This window comes from Lampris incognitus, chromosome 21 (genome assembly GCF_029633865.1).
Source record: "Lampris incognitus isolate fLamInc1 chromosome 21, fLamInc1.hap2, whole genome shotgun sequence".
In the NCBI taxonomy this organism is placed as follows: domain Eukaryota; kingdom Metazoa; phylum Chordata; class Actinopteri; order Lampriformes; family Lampridae; genus Lampris; species Lampris incognitus.
Window position 1 is genome coordinate 7,867,716 of NC_079231.1, and position 18,811 is coordinate 7,886,526.

The window sequence follows — 18,811 nt, forward strand, 5'->3', positions numbered from 1 at the left end:
TGGTGTCTTTTTAAAGGCCTTTCATTTGTATTCATTCATTTGTATGCACTCCGCTGTAGAGTTGGCCTGTTGGCTCTGGGCAGCAGGGATGAGTCTGTGTCAAAGTCGCCGGTGTCAAATAGAAAGTAAAGTTTGCCTCGTCACTCTCGGGACCCAAATTAATGCCATTTGTTTTTTTGGGGGGGGGGGTTGTTTATGATTTTTTTTTGCATGATACGTGAGTTTTTGGCAATTACAGGATTACGTTTGTAAGTCAGTTTTGGCCATCTTTCATGATTGTAGTTTCGTGTGGTAGTATCTAAGTTGTGATCAAACTGATTACCATAACCTGCCGTGGAAAATGTTTTGTGTTGCTGTAAAGCCCCTTGGGGCAAATTTGTAATTTGTGATATTGGGCTATACAAATAAAATGGACTTGAATGAATAAAATTCTTCCCTTTCCTCAACGGAAATCATAAGAAAGGGACAGTAGAAGACTGGCTCTTCTGAGCAACTCATAATAATAATAATAATAATTTATAGGCTATAGCACATGCATTTCATACAGTTGAATACCATACAATGTGCTTTTAGAGACTGGTTGTGCAGCGTCCAGTGGCATTCAGTAGCAGACTGGTTGTACTGGTGAGCTCCCAGTCCAGGGTAGTATAGTAACTGGCATGTGAGCAAAACCTTACCTCGATAAATGCGAAGGAAAACAATTGGGTTTTAGGACACATTAATTTCACTCTTCGAGTCTTTCAACTTTTCATTTTATTGTACAAAAATACATTTATTTATCACTTTAGTCGCCATGTGCAAATGTTTTCAAGTACATAATCTTTACAACAAGGTCACACATTAGAATAGATTTAGAGGTAGGCCGTCATGTTCACTATGGCTTTAATACAGTAGACTATATATGCGAGGTAGTGTGCAACATTTTCTTTGTAAAATTAATTTTCTGAAGTAAACAAAATATCGCCCATCCCTACATGTCAGGCCTACACATTGGGTTTTAAGGGCTCGGCCACATTGTTCAATTATTATTATTATTTTTCATTTGGCATGTTAAAGGCACTTCGTATTTAATGTGCACACACAAAAAAAAGTTAAGCTTTTTGACTGAAAAACTTGTGCAACAAATGCAAGTAAACACTTGATCGACATACGCTGCAAGAATTATCACCTTGAGATGCACATTCAGTATTACATCCTGTCTCTGCCTTGAGCAAAATTCCCGCCACCGCTTCTTCCTTGACACTTTTTAACATGTTCAAACAAGGCCTGACTTGTACCATTTAACTCAACAGCACTCCCAAAAGTGACTTAGGATCACAACACAGTCGCCTCAGCTCCCCTGTGTTTCTCTGTTGCTTGACGTCTTACTGGGCAGTATATGCTAAATCAAATAACGTCTCAAGACGACCCGTCTCTGCACTATAATTATCCCATGTGGCTGTATTTACGGTAGACTACGGGTGTGCGCACACTAGGCAATCCGTGCCGTACCCGAGCACGTTTGACCCCCCCAAAGTCCAGTCCGTTTGACGGCTCCTGGTCCGAGGTGGGCTCGGGCACGGTTCAGCTGGACTCGGGCATGATCGCTACCCGATCGCTACCCTGCCCGAGCGCGGAACTCCAACGCTATGACGTCAATTGTGCGACTGTCTTGTTCAAAAGCAACAACAAAAACAAGGCGGCATGATTGACCGAAAATCACTGCGTTGTATAATTGCTAAATCTGTAAGGCATGTGAGAGGCTCGTGTGTCACCACGCCCAAAACGACTCCAAATAAGACATAAGGTAAATTAAATCATCGTTGCGCTATACGAGAACGTGAAACAGTCGCGTCGTGATGACGCAAGCGTGCTCGGGCCCGGAACGTTAAGCACAACGTGAGCGCCATGCCAGCGTGGGAGTGGGAAGGGGGGGTGCCTCGTGTGAGTACGCCGTAGCTGTCATGAGGTCGCCATGATGTGTCACATGTTAATGTCCCGGCAGACTATCGTGGGCTCATCGGAACGGGGACTGAACCGTGTTACGGTCTGTCCCGCCACGATGGGCCTACACGAGGGGAGAAAAAGGTCATGGTAATTACTGAGCCCGTTGAAAAACCAAGATGACCAAAACAGCCCCTGCTTGTAAAGCTGAGGAGTTAAATCCAGTTGCTTTTCTCAAATTTGTCAATATATTGTAACCGATTATTTTCTTGCCCGGTGCGGGATTCGACATGGGGTGTACTGCACCACAAGGCGACATCACTAACTGCTCGGCTAAAGGGTCGGACCCGTTAGCTAGGGGCTAACGTGTCTTATTAGTTGTTTACAGTAGTCATCCTCCCCGGAAGCGTGTCGTTATTCCCGCGCTCCGAAGAGACTTCCGAGGAACTGCACACTTCCGGATCCTACCGCTGCCACTGGTTATTTTCTTGCCCGGTGCGGGATTCGATACGGGGTGTACTGCACCACAAGGCGACATCACTAACCGCTCGGCTAATGGGTCAGACCCGTTAGCTAGGGGGCTAACGTGTCTTATTAGTAGTTTACAATATCAGTTTTAAAGCAGTGTAGAGCTGGGATTCGACAGTGAATGCTTTTGCAGTGCCAAAGTGTGCAGAAGCTGTCTTCAACGAAGCGAGTTCAGTTTTCACCGCAGAATTCGTCGATTTGAACAGAACTTTTTTTTTGCTTCGTCCGCCGCTGGAGCGACGACTGACGGCGCCCGCTGCTGAGACGTCTGTCGGGCTCCAGTTTCGATCATGTGACCGAAGACTGAAGCAGGAAAGGCGTTTTTTTAGCAGCTGGACTGTCTTTCGGGAGGGGGAGGGGGGGCTTACCATTTCTTCTACCAAAATAGACCACGTCAGGTGCAACTTTACACATCGGCTCAGATTGCAGTTTAACCAAAACATAGTGGATCAGACGCCCAATAACGTCAACAGAAAGTGCGTTTCAGTGTTAGTTTCTCTCACCCTTGTACAATGTGAATTTATATATCTATATATATATATATATGAGCAGTACCGTTTTGTGACTACCACACGCAGGCCTGCATGTAAACATTTAAAGTGGGGGCGTCCTCGCCTCGCTGCGCGTCCACGTTAACCCGTCGTGGCGTGTTTCCCTCCGTCTCTGAGCTGTGGAAACAGAGAAATGGTGGGGTTTACCAAACAGGTGCCAGCCAAACTGTCTCGTAAACAAGGCATGAAAAGCCCTCCTTCCTTCCACGCAGATCCGTTTCAAAGCGCCCCACTGCGGCTGTGACGTGGTATTTCTGCGCTTGTGCCACTTTCGTGTTGCGCCTATTTATAACTCCAGCCGCACATGTTTAGCAGACATGCACGCGGCCCACCGACGACTTGATCCCATTTGAGTGGATGCATTTTGTGTAGTGAACCCTTAGCGAACTTTAATACAACATGTCAACGGCCTCGTCTCTCTAAACTATATCCCCGGAGCTGTTTTCATCCTTCTGCTGTAGGGTATCGTCAAACTTTTAGGACCGCCACATAATGGATTAAAAACATCACGTGGTAGTGACCATGCGTTTATTTTGCTCCTCCTGTGCTGCCTGGTCTCACTGAAATAGCGACACTTGACTTTTTCTGGACCTCGTGTTTTTCAGGTTACGTCAAACGACCCAAGCGCGGTGCCCAATTCTGACGTAACGATACTTATATTTTCCATACCGTCCTGCAAGTGTTATTGTAGCACAACTGCGACGAAGAGAGCAGGCGGTGGTATTATACTTTACATTACCGAACAGTTCAATATATGATCGATTGATCAGTTGGAGCACCTTTGCACACGTAAGCGGAAATCGTGATATCGTCTAAAAGTCTATGCTTATCTTGATATTTTCCATACCGCTCGGCTCTACAGCCACTGCCGCAGAAGTCGCAGGGGGTTTGGTGCAAAGCTGCGATGACCTGCAGCGCTACGGTCGCTGCGGCGAAACTTTCTAGCGGTTTTGCTGGTGCTTTTTACGGCGAGTTTTTGCGCCTTCTGGGGAGCTCACCAGTTTCCTCTGGTTGCTGAGGCAGAAAGTGCATATGGGCCGCAGGGAGGAGCCGCTGAGGTCGGCGCTGCCCTGCAGGATGCTCTGGAAGTGGAGACACGGCTGTCCGTCGCGGCACGCCTCCTCCTGCAGCAGCACGTTGGCCAGGTGGGAGATGTAGCTGGAAGCCAGGCGCAGCGTCTCGATCTTGGACAGCTTCCGGTCAGCGGGCTCGGTGGGGATAAGTGTGCGCAGCGCCGTGAAGGCGGTGTTGACGCTGTGCGTGCGGTCTCTCTCCCGCGCGTTGGCCGCCTGCCGCTGTTTGCTGATCCCCGCCGCCAGGCGCCTGTCGCCGCCGCCCCCCATCACCACCGCCCTCCTCCTCGTCCTCCTCTTCCTCCTCTTCACCGGCGACACGCTCCGGCGCACTCCGACGCGGCAGCCGCCGCCTTCGCAGGTGGTGGTGGACTTGTCCGAGGTGTCGCTGCCGCTGTCCAGGTCCTCCATGTCGGATAGGAGGCTGTCCGGCTGCGCGCCTCCGTCGCTCGCTGTGGATTTCATGGCGGCTGAGTGAAAATAGAACCTGAACCGAGCAGCTGCCGCCGATCCGGTGACGGAGGGGCTCCGTCCCGTCCACCCCTGCATGCCATGTCTTGAATGACGGCTGCTTTCTGGGTCGCCACCGGGCGTATCGCCGGAAAAGGGAAGACAGGTGGAGCCTGGGAGGGAGACACCTGTCACAGTCTGCGGAGGTTAAGGATTGAAATATAAATATAACCTCGCTCTCTCTCTCTCTCTCTCTCGCTCTCCCTCTCCCCCCCCCCCCCCCCGCCGCTGATCATCCTGCTGAAGTGTCCTTGAGCAAAATGCAAAATGTTGACTCTGCTGTCACAGAGACGCGTTTTCGGTCCCTGTGGGAGAGGCCGTGCAAACAGACTTTACCCTCCATCTCCACAGCGAACTCCGCTTTAGTTCTGATTTCCATCGTAGCGATACAATGACAGAAATCAACGGTCCACTTCTAATTAAACTGTGTCCAATTAAAGCAAGCAGCAATTAACCATGGAACAAAAGCTTATAGGCAGTGCCATACGATAGTTAAGCCTGAAATATACATTATTTGGCAATCCTTGCACTAATTTACAAGTCTTATGAAGCATAGTGCATTCAGAGCCATGGCAGGTCAAAGACTGACTCATGTAAGGCATCATGTGCCCTTATCTTCAAAATTTCCATAATGGGGTTAAAAACAGTTTTGAGGGGTTTTTTTTTTTAGATGAAACAAATTTTTAAAACTCAGGATGCCATACTTGCACGCTTAATAAAGTCACGTTCCGCTGATCAGGTGAGCAGTTCACAGAGATAAACTAACCAATCGTCATTAAACCAATATCTGTTGGGCGAAGAAGGAGAGGGGGGAGGCCTGTCCAGAGGCCGCGGGAGAGGAGGAAGCATAGGAGTGTGGAGGTGAGAGTCGGAATTTTGAATGTTGGCTCTATGACTGATAAAGGGAGAGAGCTGGCTGATACGATGGAGAGAAGGAAGGTGGACATATCGTGTGTGCAAGAGATCAGGTGGAAGGGGATTGGAGACTGCAAGGTGGTGACAGGGGAGAACATAGCTAAGTAGCATCGGATGGTGGTCTGTAGGATGACTTTGGAGACCAAGAAGAGGAAGAGAGTGAAGACAGAGCCAAGGATCAAATGGTGAAAGTTGAAGAAGGAGGACTGTTGTGTGGAGTTCATGGAGGAGTTAAGACAGGCACTGGGTGGCAGTGAAGAGTTGCCACATGGCGGGACAAGCGCTGCAGAAATAGTGAGGGAGACAGCTAGGAAGGTACTTGGTGTGTCATGTGGACAGAGGAAGGAAGACAATGAGACTTGGTGGTGGAATGAGGAAGTACAACAAAGTATACAGAGGAAGAGGGTGGCAGAGAGGAAATGGGAGAGAGACGGAGAAAGTAGACAGGAGTACAAGAAGATGCAGCGTAACGCAAAGAGAGAGGTGGCAAAGGAAGAGGCGTATGGTGAGTTGTATGAGAGGTTATGCACTAAGGAAGGAGAAAATTACTTGTACCGATTGGCTAGACAGAGAGACTGAGCTGGGAAGGATGTGCAGCAGGTTAGGGCGATGAAGGATAGAGATGGAAATGTGCTGACAAGCGAGGAGAGTGTGTAGAGAAGGTGGAAGGAGTACTTTGAGGGGCTGAGGAATGAAGAAAATGAGAGAGAGAGAAGGTTGGATGATGTGGGGATAGGGAATCAGGAAGTGCCGTGGATTAGCAAGGAGAAAATGAAGGCAGCTATGAAGAGGATGAAGAGTGGAAAGGTGGTTGGTCCAGATGACATACCTGTGGAAGGCATGGAGATGTTTTGGAGAGATGGCAGTGGGGGTTTTTAACTAGATTATTTAACCCAATCTTAGAAAGTGAGAGGACGCCTGAGGAGTGGAGAAGATTCTTCGCCATTCCTCGGGCATCAGTACCAGTATGCTTCTTCACCGAAGAAGCATACTGGTACTGATTTTCAAGAGTAAGGGTGACATGCAGAGCTGTAGTACGTACAGAGGTATAAAGTTGATCAGCCACAGCATGACGACATGGGGAAGAGTAGCAGAAGCTAGGTTAAGAGGAGAGGTGATGATCAGCGAGCAGCAGTGTGGTTTCGTGCCATGAAAGAGCACCGCAGATGCGATGTTTGCTTTGAGAGTGTTGATGGAGAAGTATAGAGAAGGCCAGAAGGAGTTACACTGTGTCTTTGTGGATTTACACAAAGCATATGACAGGGTGCCGAGAGAGGAGGTGTGGTATTGTATGGGGAAGTCGGGAGTGGCAGAGAAGTATGTAGGAGTGGTGCAGGATATGTGTGATTCGACTCGCTTGGGTACGAGGGCAGTGTGACAGTGGTGAGGTGTGCGGTTGGAGTGACAGATGGGGTGGAGGTGGGATTACATCAGGGCTCGGCTCGGCTCTGAGCCCTTTCTTGTTTTCAGTGGTGATGGACAGGTCGACTTAGTTTAACTTTGGACAGTGCCGTCTACCGTTGTCGGCATAAATTGCAAGTGTCGTCTGATTTTACCGTCCTGTCCTCGTCACAGCAACTTCCGGTTTGCCGTCTGGATTCCACGTGAGTGCAGCACACTAGCCAAATCTAATATGGCCTAGAGTCACCATGTTTACTGACTGTTCTCCAGTCTGCAGGCAATACATTCCCGTAGCTTTGAATGAACCGTGATCCAAAATATCGTGTTTTTCACATGTGAGTCGACTGAACTGCTTTGGCGTCTGCCCTGGGTGGTAAACGTCGTGTTGAGGTTGTGAGGAAGGACAGGCGGGAGGCAGACCTGCGCAGTGTTGCGTCCGGTGGTGCTGAGCGACGTAGAAAAACGTCGTTATGACGACCACATGGAAACGCACATGGGTCAAATCAACCTACAGATGCAACCGGCTGATCTTCGTCACAACGGATCGTTTCGTAATGTAAAGTATGTAAAACCAAACTGCCCCCCCCCAATAATATGCCCTCAAATATTTCAGAATTTTTTTTTTGAGAAATGTTGTAGGTCGTAGATTTTTGTTGTGATTCATTCAGACGACAAAATTGTGCGTTGTGGAGTTAGAAAACAACGAGACAGGAGACGTGAGAGTAGACGTGGTCGAGGTAGTTTACTAGCTCCAACTTAGCATGTCATCCATTCGACGACACTGAACTGAACTGTGAACCGGAAGCGGAAGTGCATTATCTGACCCCTCGCCTCTTCCCTTAAAGGTACACCGTCCTCTTAGGTGAATGTGTCTCGATATATAGATGTGGGTCACCACAGCGTCACCAAATGGCAATATCTAAATGTCCTCCCGATGCAGAGACGATAAATGATTACTTTGATGAGTTGCTGCCCAGTTATTGCCCGGTCTGTTGGTTTCCATCAGTGTCTGCAGTCTTGGCTGCATGCTCGCAGTAAAGTGAGTGAGTGAGTGAGTGAGTGAGTGGTCCAGCTGTGGGGGGGGGGGGGCTCTGTCTGTGATCTGTGTCCATTGCGGAACCATAGACCAATACCCTCCCATGTATGCCCAGCGCCATCTTTGGGGGTGGATATAAATATCTGTGAACGTATGGCTTGTGTTCAACCCTGCGTCGTTCCGCCCCGCGTGTCTTCACGCGTTGCGGATTTAATGCATGCTGAAGTTGGCCCGGAGGTCACCTGATGCACTTCGGGAGGAGCATCCGAGGAGGGACCCCTCATCCAGCACAGACAGACATGCAATAGGTGCCAAGTGCATACGCATTAACAGATTTACAATAACCACTGAACGATTCCAGTTAAAGTTAATGTAAATACCAGTTATGTCCGCCAGAGGGCGATAGATCCCCACTTATCAGGTCACGGCGCTTTCCTATTTGGAGAAAGGCTGTGAACTGAATAACACCAAGTACTTTTTGAAGTTTATTTTCCCCGTTTACCTTGCTGTACCCTTTATATTGAAACAGTTTCACCCTCTAGGTCAAACACAAGCAACCATGCAGGGCCAAGAGTTTGCGGATTTTCCATCCAACTAATCTACCACTCTGGCTGATTTGACAGATACATCTGATTTATTTGCTTAAGGTGTGTTTAAAAAAAAATAAATCACTTGGTGTCTTGCCTGGTTGGATGGAAAACCTGCATACGTTTGCCACTTCATGGCACACAGTGGCCTATGTCTGTCTAGCTTTTATTGAGTAATAAACTAACCCAGACAGGAGATGAACCCATTTGGGTGTTGATGTTCACTACAGGGTACTGCAGGTTTACACCTAAAACTGTTATTGGAAGACAATCGAATTTTAAGAGTGATAAATAAGATAAATCACCATGGAATCACAATCCCTTGCCTAAGAGTCATGCAGGATTTTAGACAATAGCAACAAATATCAACAAATGGGAAAGCATGCCCGGTCCCGCTGCGCTCTTAACAAACCCTGCAGCTTCACCTTAATGAGTTTAGAAAAGTCAGTCATAGTTACAGACTGGGGCCGAACTGGGATGTGAGTCAATGAGAGACTGGTGGAGCGGAATCCTAATTGGTGCGGAGCAAATGCGGCCCCTGAGGGTCTTTAATCTCTTAATCCCCATTTCCTCACGGCCCCCCTGAACCAGCCTGGCCCCTGCAGCAAAGTCAAATGCCACGCTGCAGCCGGAGACGACCAGCCAAGGCCAGCATCCAAAAAAAAAAAAATAGTTCTCATACATTACATCAACATTAGGTCTACAATACAGTATAGTGACTGTTCAATGTGGGTGTTAGGTCTGTAACTCCACAGAGGATCTGTGTTGTTGAGGGAAATAATTTACGTTTATTTATGTAACAGGAGATTGTTTTTTGTACAAAACAATGCTTTAATAAAAATGCATGATGGTGGTTATGATATATACAACATTACGATTTAAGACAATATCAAACAACCAAATAAATAAATATTCATACAGAGGTTTGGACGTATAGTGTACAACCTGAAATGGTGCTTACAGCATGAAGCGAGAGAGGGAAGATCAGTGTGGCAATACATGAAGACTAAAGGTTGAGTGTAATACAAGTTAATTTACTCTGTACCAACGGCCCCCATGAACACAGAGCACAAGTGAAAAGTGATGCTAGTTTGAGTTTCGCCCAAAAATAGGATTCTAAAAACAGTTGCAACGTCCAACAGGTTTGATGAGGAACTTCTTAAAAGATACCAGGCGAACACAAACTCCCCGATGCTTCTACAAACAGCATCCTCTGTAATGCAGAGATGGGGAATGCCGAACTCAAGACGCTAATTTGTTTTGTATCTCAAATTCTGGAGCTGAACCTGTTGAATGTGACACTTTTGGAGAGTGACCTTGTTGTGTCAGTCTCTGTAGGCGAATCAGAGCTGTTCCCCGCTGTGTCCATCACTTAGAGAGACATCTGCCATCAAGCTTCTCTCCATCTGTGCCGGGTTTGATTGATGGATCCGATTCACCCCAGAAGCTGTTGTCCTGTTCTGCTTGTCGGATGGCTCAGGTCGCAGCTGTTAGGTGCTCTCTCAGCCCTGTGCGATAGGAAGCTGAAAAAAAAAAACGAAAAACAACCAAATAATAAATATGCAAGAATTACAAAAATTAATTTTCAGACCAGATTTTCAGGTCATCAGTCAGAATTCTGCAACATCTGAAATAGGTACTCTAAAATCGCTCATCATCAGCCCTTTCTCCGGGGTCGGATCGCGGTGGCAGAAAGCTAAGTAGGGCACTCCAGATGTCCCTCTCCACAGCAATGCCCTCCAGCTCCTCCTGGGGGATCCTAAGGTGTTCCCAGGTCAGACTGGACATGTAGTCCCTCCAGTGAGTTCTGGGTCCACCCCGGGCTCTCCTTTCAGTTGGCCGTGCCCGGAAAACCTCCAAAGGAAGGCGCCCAGGAGGCGTCCTAACCAGATGGCCGAACCACCTCAGCTGGCTCCTTTCAACGCGAAGGAGCAGTGGCTCTTCTCCGAGCTCCCTCCGGATGTCCGAGCTCCTCACCCTATCTCTAAGGCTGAGCCCAGACACCCTACGGAGGAAACTCATTTCAGCCACTTGTATCTGCCATCTCACCCTTTCAGTCACTACTCAAAGCTCATGACCATAGGTGAGGGTTGGAACGAAGATTGACTGGTAAATTAAGAGCTTCGCCTTCTGGCTCAGCTCCCTCTTCACCACAACGGTCCGGTACAATGTCCGCATTACTACGGATGCTGCACCAATCCGCCTGTCAATCTCCCGCTCCATCCTACCCTCACTCATGAACAAGACCCCGAGATACTTGAACTCCTTCATCTGAGGCAACAACTCATCCCCAACCCGGAGGGAGCAATCCACCATTTTCCAGGAGAGAACCATGGCCTCAGACTTGGAGGTGCTGACTCTCATCCCGGCCATTTCACACTCGGCACTCTAAAATGAAGGGCATTATGATAGCATCTTCAAAAAACGTCACTAAATTGCTTCAGTGTTGAGAAACTTATCACTTTGGCCAATTTCCTCTCGCTTTCCTTTAAACTCCGTGTGAACTGCAGCTTACCTTCCGGGAACACAGAGAGCCTGAGTAACCACTTCTGCAGGCGCATATATTGGGACGGACACAGCGGCTTCCATACAGACACTTCTGCTCACAGTGTGCTGGAAAACAAACGCAACAACACAAATCAGTCCAAAGGCCTGGGGTTGAAATCTGGCATTACAAGTATGTTTTTGACCGGTTGGGTGGTAGGATGGCCTTGGCTTATAAACTTAAAGGAATAGGTTGGATTTTTTTTTCATACTCTTATTCATGTAGCACATAAGGAGGTTGTCATTTTCTTCATACCCGACACACAGCTCCAGCTTCCTGTCTACAGTACAATGTAATTAATGGAGGACAAATCCACAATTCTCATTCAGTGTTGAAAATAACCCCTCCATGGTTTAGACAAAGCTAATGTGATGCTAAAACAGAATATCATGGTGAATTTGAGTAAGTAGCGCATTTTATGGTCAGTTAGGAGATGAAAAACTACTGTCAAGTTTTAAAATGGTCAGTAAAATTCACTGTGGAGGCATTCAGGTGACGTAGCGGTCTATTCCGTTGCCTACACACACGGGGATCGCCGGTTCGAATCCCTGTGTTACCTCCGGCTTGGTCGGGCATCTCTACAGGCACAATTGGCCGTGTCTGCGGGTGGGAAGCCGGATGTGGGTATGTGTGCTGGTCGCTGCACTAGCGCCTCCTCTGGCTAGTCAGGGCACCTGTTTGTGGAGGAGGGGGAACTGGGGGAATAGCGTGATCCTCCCACGCACTATGTCCCCCTGGCGAAACTCCTCACTGTCAGGTGAAAAGAAGCGGCTGGCGACTCCACATGTATTGGAGGAGGCATGTGGTAGTCTGCAGCCCTCCCCGGATCGGCAGAGGGGGTGGAGCAGTAACCGGGACAGCTCGGAAGAGAGGGGTAATTGGCCGGATACAATTGGGGAGAAAAGGGGGGGGGGGATTCACTGTGAGAGACTGTTGTAGCATCATGTTAGCTTCATCTGAACTGTGGAGGTTTTGGGGGGGCGTTTTTGTTTTGTTTTTTTTACACTGGAGGATTGTGGATTTTCCCATTAATTGCACTGAATTGTAGATGACAGCTGGAGCTCTGTGTCTAGTATGAAAAAAAGATGGATGACCATGAAACTTAAACCTACCCATGTACTACATGATCGGTGAGTAAAAATAGAAACCGACTTCAAAAACACAAATATAACCTATAAAATTCACAAAAAAAATGACAATAAAAATGTCAATTTGTCACATTTCTATACAAACAGTGTGACTCCACTTGTTTCATCTGTTGCCACGTTGTAATTTACATTGTATTTAAATGGTGGGGGTACTTACGGATTTGACACAGCATGCCTTGCCACCCTGGGGGGCAGTGGCACGTGTTTGGACCGACACACTCTCCTCCGTTCAGACACTTCTGCAGACAGGAAGCTGGAGAGAGGAGATGGATAACATGAGCCGTGCCATCCTGCACAGACACCCACAGCCCAGAAGTTGATTGTTTTTCTTCACCGTGTGTTAAAGTGCTTTGTCATGGAGTGTTATGGTGAAATGGTGTTTGCCAGTGTGAGAAACAACACTCACGTTTGTCACACCGCCGCCCTCGCCATCCTGATGGACAGTCACACACGTCTGGACCCACACACCTCCCACCGTTCATACACATGGGCTCACACACACCTGGACAGGTAGACAGTGAGGGGTATGATGAGCATGAGCCTGTCTGTACCCACTGACCTTTAACCTCTGTTTTTTTCCCCCTGATTCTCCAGGTTACCAGCTTAAGCTGTCCCAGAAGACAAGGTAAGCAGACACAACTTTCTCTGTCCTGACTGTGTATTTGAAAAAAGTGTGTTAAAGCTAGAGTAGGCAATTGATTATTAGAACCACTTCTGTAATATTTGACGACAAAGTCTTCAAAAATCAAATACTCATAAAGACATCCCGTCTCTGTGACTGCAGCAGGCCTAAGGCAGGTCATTTTTATCATTTATTCATTTTAAATCAATAGTCACTAAAAATTAGTATTTGTTTGTTTGGTTTTTTTTATTTTAAGATTTTTTTTATTTTTTACGTTTGCATTTTTGCTTTTTATTAGACAGTGAAAGGCAGACAAGAAATGGGGGCGAGAGAGAGTGGGGTATAACATGCAACAAAGATCACTGGCTGGACTTGAACCAGCGATGGTTGCGACCATGTGGCCAACCATTCGGCTACGGAGGCATCCCAGTACTTATTGTGTTAAGACTGTAAAGTCACTAGTTGCTCAAATTTACACAGTAGGTCTCTTAGAATAAGCACGAGTTACTAAGTTGATTATGACTTGTCACTTCGCTCTTAACAATTCAATTCAATAAAAACTAGTTCATTTATTTTACTTACTACTACCTGATTTAAAGACACTAGTCAATATTATGTTATTTTTAGGAAAACACTAAATTGCTTATCAGTAGAGCCTTATGAGGCATCACATATTAGATATCAACTTTTAATTAGTCACTATTTAAATAGTACTTGGTGCTAATCCAATTCTACTAGTCGTTATATATTAGTTACTAGTAACTATTCATCAATGACTAGTTGATATTCTGATTTTCGCTTGTCACGGTTACATTGTTACTGGTTGCTATTCAGTATTGACAACTAGCTTTTTAATGATCTAATTCAAAGATAACGGCACATACACTGGCTTCAGAATGTATTCAGACCCCTTCACTTTCTGCACACTTTATTGTGTAGTAGATTTAGTTTTAAATGGATAAAATTGCCATTTTGGCCCATCAAAGCTACACTCAATAACCCATAATGACACAGTGGAAACATATTTTTGGAAATGTTTGCATATTTATTTAAATACATTTCCTGAATCGTCCATATTGAAATAAACGGAGGTTAGTATATAAACATGATACTCCATGTGCCCAGTAACCCGTCTGAATCTCCATGGTGCCAGCCAAACCTGACCCAAAAGAAAAGGTAAGTTGTATTTACCTACTTAGCCTAGCCTCCTCCTTCCCCTCCCTGTTCATTGACTTACGTAGCCTCGCCTATACCCGCCCATCCACCTACTTAGCCAAACCTCCCTCCCCACCCATCTACCTTCTTGGCCTTTCCCTCTCCCCACCCATCCACTTACCGATGGGTGGGGAGAAAGCTAGCAAAAGCTAGCTAACTCTGCTACGTTGTCACTACCACTGTAATGCTACGCTCATGGGCAGATCAGAGGGAGGGGGAGGAGGGGGATGATAGACCACGTCAATTATGTGCACTCTGTTGCTGTCAAAAACAATGGTGTGTTTTGAGACTAATTAATTATTCCAGTATTATTCTAAATCAAATTGTTTGTTTAGTTCACCATCAGGCTATATTTTATATTCAAAATATTTTTATCAAAAAAATTATCTTAAATTTTTTTTATTATTATTGAAGTGTTCAACATGCCACCTTGGGCATGTATCCCATAGGTTGCCGACCCCTGTCCTTGTGCATGTAATGCATGTGGCAATAAAATAATTTCTGATTCTATTCCTGTGCATCTACCTACTTAGCCTAGCTTCTCCCCTCCCCACCCATCTACTTTTTGAGGCTCGCCTATGCCTGCCCATCTACCAACTTAGCCCAGCATCATCCCTACCTGCTCATATAACTACTTAACCTAGCACCATCCCTACCTGCTCATATAACTGCTTAGCCTAGCATCATCCCTACCTGCTCATATAACTACTTAGCCTAGCATCATCCCTGCCTGTTCATATAACTACTTAACCTAGCACCATCCCTACCTGCTCATATAACTACTTAACCTAGCACCATCCCTACCTGCTCATATAACTACTTAGCCTAGCATCATCCCTACCTGCTCATATAACTACTTAACCTAGCATCATCCCTACCTGCTCATATAACTACTTAACCTAGCACCATCCCTACCTGCTCATGTAACTACTTAGCCTAGCACCCTCCCTACCTGCTCATGTAACTACTTAACCTAGCACCATCCCTACCTGCTCATGTAACTACTTAGCCTAGCACCATCCCTAACTGCTCATATAACTACTTAGCCTAGCCTCGCTCTCTCCCCGCCCATCAACTTGCCTAGCTACCTACTTGGCCTTGCCTCTCCCATCACTGCCCATCCAACTACTTAGCCTAGCTTCTCCACGCCCAGCCCACACTTTTAGCCGAGCCTCTCCCCATCCCCATCCATCTACTTACTTAGCCTAGAACCATCCCTACCTGCTCATGTAACTACTTAACCTATCCTCTCTGCTCCCTGCCCTTCTACCAACTTCGCCTTAGCGTCTTCCTGCCAGTCTACCTGCTTATCCTTTGTAGAAGAGGGAGTTGTACTCACTTTTTTCGCAGTGTCCCCCAGTGTATCCATCCGGACAGGAGCAGACATTGTTCCTTATACATACACCTCCATTCTTACAAGGGGGGTTGCACACAGCTGCAGGATGAGATGAGTCTTTCTCACACTTTGTATTAACATTTATCATCGCCGAAACTTATGCAAGAATTAAGGACTTTATGCATGAATTGATTTGATGAATTAATATTTACCATTCTGACACCGTACACCATAGAAGCCATGGGGACACTCGCAGGTGTTGGGTCTAACACACAAACCTCCATTCAGACACACAGGAGTGCAAAGAGCTACAGAAAGAACCACACATTAAGCACCCAACTGACAAGACACGGTGAACTGATGCACATGAACACACTCACCTGTCTGACAAGATGGTCCGGTCCAGCCTGACTGGCACGTGCACTCATCAGGAGAAACACACTGGCCTCCGTTGTGACAGTGACGGTTACACACCACTATGAACAAACAACATAAATTTCAAAACCGTCCTGCAAACCCATATTAACGCTTGTCTTCTTTGTCACGCTCTTGTACATTACCGTCTGTGCCACTGTAAAAGCAACTCGCTCTACTTCCACACTTTTCTTTTACCTGGCCCTTAAATATAGGAATGAACTCCCGACCTCAGCCTAGCAACATTTGCAAGCTCATACATATCCCTACCATTACCAGTGTCTATCATTAATATTGTGCCCTTGTATTACCTGCACTTAACATGATACGCACTAGTGGCCATGATATGTCTGTGATACTTATATGTGGAAATATAAATCAACTTCGGCATTTGATTCTCCTATCACCCCCTCTTGATGATTTAAGGCATACCTCTAATGGTAACTGGACTGCATTTATGTAGTGCCTTTCCAGTCTACTGACCACTCAAATGCACATGACATTCACTCTTGGCTATGATACGATTATTATTTTGTGCTTTATAATGCCTGTTTGTAACACTCACATTTATCTGTTAACTGCCAATTCTCTTGTGATTAACTTTGGATGAAAGTGGCCGATAAATGAGTAAAAGTAAAACGTAGACATAAACTTACTAGTCTCACAATGACGTCCGACAAAACCGTAAGGACAGGAGCAGGTTTGGGGTCCAACGCAGGTACCTCCATTTTGGCAGGGCAAAGTGCAAAGAGCTGTGGAGACAGATGCAGCAGGTTTTAGACAAGCTATCTGATCGGTCAAGGACGCATTCTGGATGCAGCACACTACTGGCAGTACATTACTGGTTGTTGCACCCCCTCTTTCTATTAATGTCATGCGAAATGCTTCAAAAAGGCAGAGTTAACCTAAAAATTAGTGCTGCACGATTAATCTAATCGCAATCATGTTGTCAGCCTGTGTGTAATGATCACGAATGAGTAGACTCACTAGCCGAGTGGCTAACGGGTCGGACCCTTTAGTTGACTGGTTAGCGCAGTTGCCTGTGGTGGGGGCGACTCGGGTTCACTTCCCAGCTGCCCCTGAATGCGCTACATTAGTGTCAGAAGTGGGATGGTGAGACCGAGAGGCCATCGGAAGCGCGTGCGCCCAGAGGCGTGAGGGAGCTGATATGCTGAAGTGCGGGGACGCGCTTCCTGAAGGAGGGGGGTAGTGTAACAACCACAGATGACTAGACCGCTAGCCCTTGGCTAACAGGTCAGACCCTTTAGTTGACTGGTTAGCCCAGTCACCTGTGGTGGCGATGACCCAGGTTAGCGTCCCAGCTGCCCCCTAAATTCACTCCATGAATGTTTTAGAAGATATATATAATGGATTTAAATAGTTTCGAAACAAGCACAGTGAAGCTTATTGCTCAGTGTTACAACGAGGCTGTCTTTCATAGCAGCATTTTCTGATTCTTCTGGCACCATGCCAACCACACTGTCACATTTTTACAGTCTGTGACTATTACAAATGACTGATGACTTGAACTCAATACAGCACCAATATTTTAAACTGCATTGATCACAATGAGCTGTCACACAAACTGTGTGCATGCACGATGGACAGTCTAGCACCCCTCAATTTGTCTGCCTTATGCACAGAGATATCCATGAGCGAGGGGAAATCACACAAATATCTTTAATTTATGGACTGGTTGTTCACTAATGTAGGTCGGATCTGTTAACAGCACACTACGTACATTGTGCACCCTCATAAACTGGCCAAGAACAAATGGAAAAAGCCAATATGAAACATTTGAAACCAGATTGACAACAATAAATTCACAGATTCATCTCGTTGTGCAGAATAGTAGGCCTGTTTGTGTTGGATACATTTTTAGTTTGAGACCGGGTAGAAAGAGACGAGCATTCAAAAACCAGAGCTGAATTTGCACAGCACTGCAACAGGAATGTGACTTCTTTATAGAAGAGAAACTGTTTCATCAATCATCAGTTGTAAAGTGCCACTTTTTTTGGGGGGAATTTGCCCCCTTTTTCTCCCCAATTGTATCCAGCCAATTACCCCACTCTTCCAAGCCGTCTCGGTCACTGCTCCACCCCCTCTGCCAATCCAGGGAGGGCTGCAGACTACCGTATGCCTCCTCTGATGCATGTGGCGTCACCAGCTGCTTCTTTTCACCTGACAGTAAGGAGTTTTGCCAGGGGGACATGGCGCATGGGAGGATCACGCTATTCCCCCCAGTTCCTCCTCCCCCCTGAAATGGCGCCCCGACCGACCAGAGGAGGTGCTAGTGCAGAGACAAGGACACACCCACATCCGGCCTCCCATCTGCAGACACGGCCAATTGTGTCTGTAGGGATGCCCGACCAAGCCGGAGGTAACAAGGGGATTATTGCAGGGCAGTTTTGAAATCTGCAGTCATCCGTCTTACCTTCCTCGCATGTTTCGCCATGATAACCTCCAACACACTCGCACACCCCTGGGGCGACACACACTCCTCCGTTCCTACACTCCGGCTGACAAATGGCTGAGATGAGAGAGAGAAAGAGAGATTTTTATATTGACATTTCAGATATTTAGGTAACTCGCTTACTCAAGGAACTTCCCAACAGGTATGACAAATGCGAGAATTTGTAATGTCACAAGACATGGGAGGGAGGGACTGGTTGTTTACCTGTCTTACAGTCCATGCCGGTGTAGCCCAGTTTGCAGCGGCATGTGTTGGGGGCAGCACACTCCATGTTTCTGCCACATGGACGCCTACAAACCGCTAGAAAACAGTGAAGAGGTTCTTGAACCCACTTATGACCATCTCAAGTCCTACTCAACAAGGATGGACTCACCCATTATGCTAACCAACAACCCCCGAGAAACTTTTATGTCAACAAATTTATATTTTCAGGTGCTTTAGGGGGCTTCAATGAATACCAACCACCTACTATACTAAGAATAATTTCATATGTGATTTGATCCAGGGCTGACTCTCCCTAGATATGAGATTTTG

General features: G+C 46.6%; 2 protein-coding genes across 2 annotated transcripts in view; both read right to left on the reverse strand.

The window, feature by feature from the left end:
• Nucleotides 1-3,083: 3,083 nt before the first annotated feature.
• LOC130131802 (transcription factor 15-like) lies at nucleotides 3,084-4,540 on the reverse strand. Its single transcript, XM_056301578.1, has 2 exons — nucleotides 4,001-4,540; nucleotides 3,084-3,119 (listed from the first exon to the last, which is right to left on the reverse strand). Exons 1-2 carry the CDS (start codon nucleotides 4,538-4,540, stop codon nucleotides 3,084-3,086), a joined length of 576 nt encoding a protein of 191 aa, XP_056157553.1.
• Nucleotides 4,541-10,908: 6,368 nt separating this feature from the next.
• The window catches only part of si:ch211-246m6.5 (von Willebrand factor D and EGF domain-containing protein), a 61,383-nt gene continuing 53,480 nt past the window's right edge, over nucleotides 10,909-18,811 (reverse strand). Inside the window, exons 24-32 of the mRNA XM_056301579.1 lie at nucleotides 18,482-18,577; nucleotides 18,239-18,334; nucleotides 16,461-16,556; nucleotides 15,771-15,866; nucleotides 15,603-15,698; nucleotides 15,394-15,489; nucleotides 12,624-12,719; nucleotides 12,375-12,470; nucleotides 10,909-11,137 (exon numbers count right to left, since the gene is read on the reverse strand). Coding sequence (XP_056157554.1) covers nucleotides 11,013-11,137; nucleotides 12,375-12,470; nucleotides 12,624-12,719; nucleotides 15,394-15,489; nucleotides 15,603-15,698; nucleotides 15,771-15,866; nucleotides 16,461-16,556; nucleotides 18,239-18,334; nucleotides 18,482-18,577 — 893 coding nt within the window. The 3' untranslated portion in view covers nucleotides 10,909-11,012. The remainder of the gene's footprint in view (nucleotides 11,138-12,374; nucleotides 12,471-12,623; nucleotides 12,720-15,393; nucleotides 15,490-15,602; nucleotides 15,699-15,770; nucleotides 15,867-16,460; nucleotides 16,557-18,238; nucleotides 18,335-18,481; nucleotides 18,578-18,811) is intronic.